The 7,238-nt window shown below is 44.9% G+C and overlaps 1 protein-coding gene across 2 annotated transcripts in view; it reads left to right on the top strand.

Annotated features, from left to right (window-relative positions):
• Positions 1-5,961, top strand: part of rgl1 (ral guanine nucleotide dissociation stimulator-like 1) — a 31,873-nt gene extending 25,912 nt beyond the window's left edge. For both annotated transcript variants that reach the window (XM_076278995.1, XM_076278996.1), the window contains exons 11-18: positions 1-9; positions 368-400; positions 683-804; positions 1,214-1,303; positions 1,636-1,816; positions 2,014-2,265; positions 2,789-2,903; positions 3,266-5,961. The exon at positions 1-9 is cut by the window's left edge and continues 78 nt beyond it. In XM_076278995.1, coding sequence (XP_076135110.1) covers positions 1-9; positions 368-400; positions 683-804; positions 1,214-1,303; positions 1,636-1,816; positions 2,014-2,265; positions 2,789-2,903; positions 3,266-3,453 — 990 coding nt within the window. In that variant the 3' untranslated portion in view covers positions 3,454-5,961. The remainder of the gene's footprint in view (positions 10-367; positions 401-682; positions 805-1,213; positions 1,304-1,635; positions 1,817-2,013; positions 2,266-2,788; positions 2,904-3,265) is intronic.
• Positions 5,962-7,238: the final 1,277 nt, after the last annotated feature.

Raw genomic sequence — 7,238 nt, 5'->3', positions numbered from 1 at the left:
TTTGTTGAGGTAAGAGCGCTCTCCTTATAAACAAACAATAAACAAACAACCCTGCTGTCTTGACTTCCTCTGCCAGGCCTGTTGATAAATCAAAGTGTTTTACTCTGAGCAGACAAAGGAACATAGACATCCATTCAGTAACGATAAAAGTAATCACAAAAGAAAGATGAAAAATAGCAACATAATATTAAAAACAAGACCAAGCTGGACAGAGTGTTTTTTTAAGGGGCCTTTCCACAGTATGTGAGAAATGGAGTGTGGACCGATTCTCCCCCTCTGTGTGTTCCTGCCTGTGTTTGTGTTTCCAGAGCACAGCACAGTGTGAAAGATCAGCTCTTGACAGTGACCATCTTTGTGTCTCTTGCAGGGCGGCCTGATCAACTTCGAGAAGAGGCGCAGGGTGAGTTGCTATTTTTGGAGCCGCCTCTGAGTCTGAACACCCATTTGCTCCCCGTCTCGACTTGTCCAAAACACATTGCGTGCTGTCTGAAAAGCGAGCAAATCGATGTGACTGAAACCGATCTCTCCTCTCTCCATATCTTCTCTCTCTCTCTTCATCTCTCTCTCTCTCTCTCTCTTCATCTCTCTCTCTCTCTCTCTCTTCATCTCTCTCTCTCTCTCTCTCTCTCTCTCTTTCATCTCTCTCTTTCTCTCTCTCTTTTCTCTCTCTCTGTCTGTGTAGGAGTTTGAAGTGATTGCTCAGATAAAGTTGCTTCAGTCTGCCTGCAACAGTTACTGTCTGAATTCCAACCGGACGTTTCTGCACTGGTTCAGTAGTCAGCCTCAGCTCACTGAGGAAGAGAGGTATTTCAGTTCATGATGTCATCTCCTCTCCCTCATCTCTCCTCATACTGTAGGGCCTATGTGTTTTTGATTATTTTAACAGCAGTCGCAGCAATTTTGCCATATATTTTTTTTGGTGTCAAATTCTGATTCTTTAGCTTTCCGCTCAGTGTTTGTGCTAAAATTTGTTTTTTAAAAATTGCTCTGTAAATCTGAAACATAGTGGCTTGAATCGAGCCATGAGTAGTCTGGGTCAATCAACAGAGCGCTTCAGGGACACGGGGGGTTGGGGGGGGTGGTGGGTCTGATGTGTTTGGCTGTTGAGCTGAAATGTCAACAACTTTTTGCAAAATGAATTGCATACTCTACCATTGATGGATCTTTGTCAGTTTGTGTATTCCATTCCTCATGTACGATATCTCCTTCTCAGCTACGGTCTGTCCTGTGAGATTGAGGGGCTTGGAGACAGCAGTCCAACATCACCCAAACCTCGCAAGAGTATGGTGAAGAGGCTAAGTCTGTGAGTACTTACTTATTTATTTCTGTTGTTGCAAGCACATTACTGATAGCAGGGTGAGGCATGTTGAGACGTCTGCCAACTGGACTTATTGTTACATCTCTGCACAATCTGCAGTGAGTAGTCATATACCATTTCGATTGTAAAAGTTGTCTTTAATTAAAACCTTACTTTCAAAACACCATAATAAAGGGGAATTTGAGAGAGGCCAAGAACGTTGTAAATCTAAAAACCGGTGTTGAGATACTTGTCTTGAGTTGATTCATAGCAGACATTTACATCATGCTTGTTTTTGAAAACTTTATCTGACCCAATTTGTTCTCCTCCTTTGAAAGGCTATTCCTGGGAACAGACACCACCACATCGAATTCCCCAGTCAGGGAAACGCCTCGCTCGCCCCCTACTGGCAGCTCAGGGGAGAGCATGGACTCAGTGAGCGTGTCGTCCAGTGACTCGAGCCCCTCAGACAGTGAGGGAATGACTCCCACACATTCCTCAGATACCCAGCTAAAGAAGGTACACACACATACACATGCATACACCTACACATATACATAACATAAGCTTACACAGAAACACACACACACACACACACACACACACACCCCAGCAAAATACTAGTTACTGATACTAATTTCATACTTCTGTGTATACTGTATGCATAGGACAATGTATGAATTATTGATTTGTTATGCTATGTGGTTTTGACGTAGCTTTCAGAATCCTCCTCCTGTACCTCCCTGCACTCCATGGACACGACTTCCTCCTCGGCCAGCAACCCCCTGAGCTTGGCGTCCCCCACTCAGCCCTCGGCACCCCACTGCACTCACCGGCGCTCGGCCTCCCTCACCCCCCTGTCCCCCACCTCCCCCCTGCCCCCCGCCTACAACACCCAGGCCCAGGACGCCTGCATCATCCGCGTCAGCCTGGAGCAAGGCAACGGAAACCTCTACAAGAGCATCATGGTTAGTGTGTGTGTGTGTGTGCGCTTGTGTGTGTGTGTGTGTGCGCGCGAGTGTGTGTGTGTGTGTGTGTGTGTGTGTGTGTGTGTGTGCGTGTGTGTGTGTGTGTGTGTGTGTGTGTGTGTGTGTGTGTGTGGACCGCAACTCCACAGAGCTGCCACGGAGCAAGATTAGAGGTTTAAACCATTAAGAACCGTACTGGGTAGAATCCAACATTGTGCCCTTTACCTAAGTCCACTTACCAGAAGTAGAGCTTTTGGGTTTCGCATAACACAGCCATCGAGCCAACCTGGAAATTGGACTTTGTGGAATACATATCTCAAAAATGTAGTGTGGGAGTGGACATTAAAACTGGTGTTTTAATAAATGTACTGGTATAAGATAAAATGTTTGCATTTATTTAGCTTATAGACAGTTCCGGCAAATGCTCAATTTCCTGCCTTCTCAGAATGTCCTCATGGAAGCTGAATGTAAGTGAATGATTGCTGAATGTCAGCAATTGATTTTGGACATTCTCTCTTTCCAGCTGACCAGTCAGGATAAGACCCCAGCGGTCATCTCTAGAGCGATGGCCAAGCACAACCTGGAGGAGGAACAGGCTGATGACTATGAACTGGTGCAGGTCATCTCGGAAGAGAGAGGTGAGTAGCTTACATACTCAGTCATCTCTTTTGTCTGTCAATTTAGATCCCTTTCTTTCTTTTTTTCCCTTCCTTTCTCCTTTCTTTCTTTGTTTCTTTCTTACTCTCATTAATTCTCCATTACCCTTTCTTGTCATATGATATTGCACCAGCTTTAAAATACTTCAATCACTGCAACATAAACAGTCCCTCTTAACGATATAAGACACATCCCATCTGTGCTTGATCATATTTTTTCTGTTGTTTTATTGTGTTGCCAATTTTTTTTCTCAAAACATTAATTCACCCTCTTTCTCTCTCTTTCTCTTTCTCTCCCTCCCTCCTCCTCCTCCTCCTCCTCCTCCTCCTCTTTCTCTCTCCAGAGCTGGTGATCCCTGACAACGCCAACGTGTTTTACGCCATGAACACCTCAGTCAACTTCGACTTCCTGCTCCGGCTGCGCGGCTCAGAGGGGCGGGCGGTTCAACTCCGCAGTCGCTGCAGCTCCACGCTCCCCCGCGCACAACAGCGCAGCAGCCTCTCGCTCCGCCTCAGCAAGGTCACCTTGTGACACCCCCCCCCCCCCCCCCCCAACGGGCTGTCACGGGAGGTCGGAGGACAGAGCTGACGATGGTCCCAAGGGTGGTGTTTGAGGAGTGGGTGGGAGTTTGGACCGTTTTAACTACATAAGCTTGAGACGAAGGGTGGCAGACACAGCCGTGGATGTGAACTCTTTAAGGTGTGATCGAGATGTTGATGTTTTTACTCTTATCCCCCTTTAAGTATATCTGCCTGCACAAGCCTGCCTCACTCTCTGCTCTGGCCCCCCCACCCCACCCCCCAAGCCCCCCAGCCTCACCTCCTGCCCTGTAGTAGCCTGTGCCTTCCATAGCCGCCTTAGCCCTGGAACTCGCCCACGTGGAATGCAGGATGCCCAGTTAGCCACTTGCACCTGGATGGATACGGCCCCAGACCAGGGTCAGGTCCGTTCTTGGTTCTGGCTAGCTGCAATCTGGTTAGGTGAGCTGCAGAGGAGTTTATGAGTGACCCCCCCCCCCCCCCCCCCGCGCGGAGGTCGGCCATGTGGGACTGTGTTGAAGCTCACATAGTGGGAAATGGGCAGGGGAAGGGTGATGATGACTCCTTCTACTCACCTCTCCGGTCACATCCTCCTGCCCACGGTGGGCTGTTATTGGTTTTGCACACGTGCAGGAGAAGCCTCCTGCTTACCGTCAGTATTCTTCTGCTTTTTAATGAAAAAGAGACACTTCCCTCGTTCCTCCCCTGCCCCCCTCTCTCTTTCTCTTTCTCCCTCTTCTGTGAGCCCCACAAGTCTGCCACAAACATGGAGCACAAGCAGAGGAGGATGGACCGCAGAGATAGATCTCAGATCCAATGCCTTGGGCGAAGATGGAGAAGGAGACTAGTTTCACATCTGTTGCCTTAAACAGTGATGATGATGATGATGATGATGATGAGCTCAAGCAGGAGACATTTCAGAAGAGACTGAGCTCAGCCGTGCCTTGAGCGATGAAGACGGAAGAGAACAGGATGCTTCTAAAGAGACCGAACTCAAATCTGTTGCCTTGAGCAATGACGGTGATGGAGGAGGAAATGCTTCAGAAAAAGACTGTTCTGAGATCTGTTGCCCTGAGCGATGGTGCAGATGAGTGGGTGAACTCTCTCTCGTGTCCCTCTCATATTAGGAAGGGGAGCAGGAGGAGCCCTGTGATGATGATGATGATGATTGATGATGCCATGTTGCTTGCCGTCCGCTCCGTTTGTGCACCGTGTGGACAAGCGCGGACCCGTGCCTCTCGTGTTTCCTGCGAGCTGTTTGACGAATGCAGTGGAGATTGCGTTCTGATTGGTTCCTACTTGGTTATAACAAGTCCCTTTCTTTAATGTATATTCTTTCATTTTTTTCTCTCTCTATTTCACCACTTTTTGGGTGTTTGTCCAGTATTATGTTCTCCTATGAAGGTTGTAGCAGTCACACCAGTTGTTGGTGAGATACATTTATAACTGGTAGCCTGAAACAAGACACCTGTCGGGGTTAACCATCTGTATCAGAGTTGCACTTGCCAGAAAGACAAAAAGAGTTCTGTGGGTATTCCCTGCGATCGCTCCTGGTCCTCTACTTGTTCTCACAGTATGAAAGAAATTGTGTTGTATTATATATTCTTTGTTTTTTTTTGTTTTTTTAATGTCATTTTGTAACACGCAGAGAAAGAATTATCATTCTTAAGAGAGTGCAAGGAGAAAGATGGGATGTTTTTAATTGGTCTCTTTTCGGTCAACCGAAGCCGTGTCAAAATAAGTAATGAGAGTATGCTGTGAAACGTGACCGGAAGCAGACGGTAGTGTTATTCAGTGTGTGCTTATTCAAACACATTTTTGTGAAGAGGTTTCTTTGCCACACACACACCTCCCCCTTACCACTCAATGGAGTCCCTTAATTCAATGAAATATAGTCTCATGGTGCACACAACCCCTTGTCATAACACTAAATCACTTGTTCAACCAACCCCCCCCTCCAAACATACACACACAGTGTGCTGTTTCTCTCATAGAGGTCAGTCATTTCTCAGTGTCACTGACTCCCAGTGCACACACTCCAATCCAATGCTATTCACCTCCAGCGTATTATAGTCCCCCCCTAGTAACACTTGGAGCCCTTCAAGAACTCAAGACTGACACTAATTCTGCCATGTTTGTTTATGTTGCCTCCAGCGCCTCTGCTGCTGCTGCTGGTCTTGTTGACTGTGCCATATTCACACAGATGCTAGCCTACCTGATGCTTTCATGCTAACTCGAGTAGCCTAGAGATGCTGACAGTGACCCTTTTAAACGCATATCAGCTATGTCTGCCTCTCTCGCCGGCCCTTAGTGGAAGCAGTAAGGCTTTACTGGGCTGCTCTGGAGGGACGAGGAGAGACTTTACTGGGTCATTGTCATGTATTTGATTCAATGCAGCACTTGTGGATTTTCCTCAATTCTCTATTTTGAGTCTTTTCTTCACTGCCAAAGAATTCTCTATCTACAAATGTCAATGAATAAATTATTATTATTATCATTACTTTTGTGGTGTACTTGTCTTTCTTCCCTTTGTGGTAGCTATATTTCATAGTTTTATTTTAATTTCTTTGCTTCTACTATCAGACATTAGAACATGGAATTATACAACTATAGTTTTTTTGTGACCTTATTCATTATGCTTAGTGTGATTCATATGAAGTATTCTGAAGAAAAAAAAAATATTATTTTAATAATACTTTTAATTAATTAGAGTAAAACATTTACTCTACACACAAAATTTCTATGAAATGTTGTATACACATGGTCAAAATTATTGAAACAAAATTCAATGTTTTACCCGAAATGACATTCTGAATATTTAAAAAATAATGAAAATCAAGATTATAAGAATAACTTTGTTATTTTATGCAATTAAATTGTTACAATCATTATTTAGTATGAAGTCCTTTATTCTTCAAAAATTACTGGGCATACAGTAATCAGATTCAAAAAGACATATGGTACTCTAGTGTCACTTGCTCATTAAGCTGAATACCACTGTCACATAGCCTAGCCAGTTTTTCCACGGATTCCACCATGGAGCTCCATCTTGCTAAAAATGGTTTGTGCACAGGGAGAACTAATATGGCTTAATGCTCGTGGGCACCATGTTAGATGCAAATAGTTCACCTATGACGTTTGTGTCACTGGTTGTGTACAAAGCAGTGCCAATCATCTTCCTCTGTCAGTCACCATAACGCCTGACTTTATTTTACAGGATAGTGAAGAGATGACAGGAAATTAGTGAGGGAGAGAGATGGGGAGTGGGTTTGAGAAATATCCTGAACCCAAACCTGGGTCCCTGAACCTCTTACCTGTTTGCATCCCTGATACAAATTTGTCCATATCCATATTAGTGGGCACTACTCATGTGCCAAGATGGTCCATCTACCTGACAGGTGTGACATATCAAAAGATGCTGGACTGTTCACAATAAAATGTGTAGTTTTATCACAGAACACAATACCACTGATGCCACAAGTGGGCAATGGGCATGCTGACAGCAGGAATGTCCACCAGAGCTGTTGCTCTGAACTGAATGTAAAGGTCAATGATGTATCAATTTGGATTTGACCAAATTTCAGAAAAACTAATATGTTGCATACTATTTTTGGTCAGTATATAGATGCAAGGCCATTAGTAAACAAAGACTGCCCTCTTGAGGTTACAATAGCTATAGGCCTACATAGCAACATTGTAGGCTAGTTTTCCTGTTCCTCGATCAAGATGTAGAGACTTAGGCTATAGACCTACTACTACAGTGTTTCACAATTGCTA

This window comes from Alosa pseudoharengus, unplaced genomic scaffold (genome assembly GCF_046254945.1).
Source record: "Alosa pseudoharengus isolate Yale_2024_CS ecotype anadromous, Long Island Sound unplaced genomic scaffold, YU_APseudo_1.1 YU_APseudo_1.1_scf_11, whole genome shotgun sequence".
Taxonomy (NCBI): Eukaryota; Metazoa; Chordata; class Actinopteri; order Clupeiformes; family Clupeidae; genus Alosa; species Alosa pseudoharengus.
This window is presented reverse-complemented; position numbering and strand designations above follow the sequence as displayed.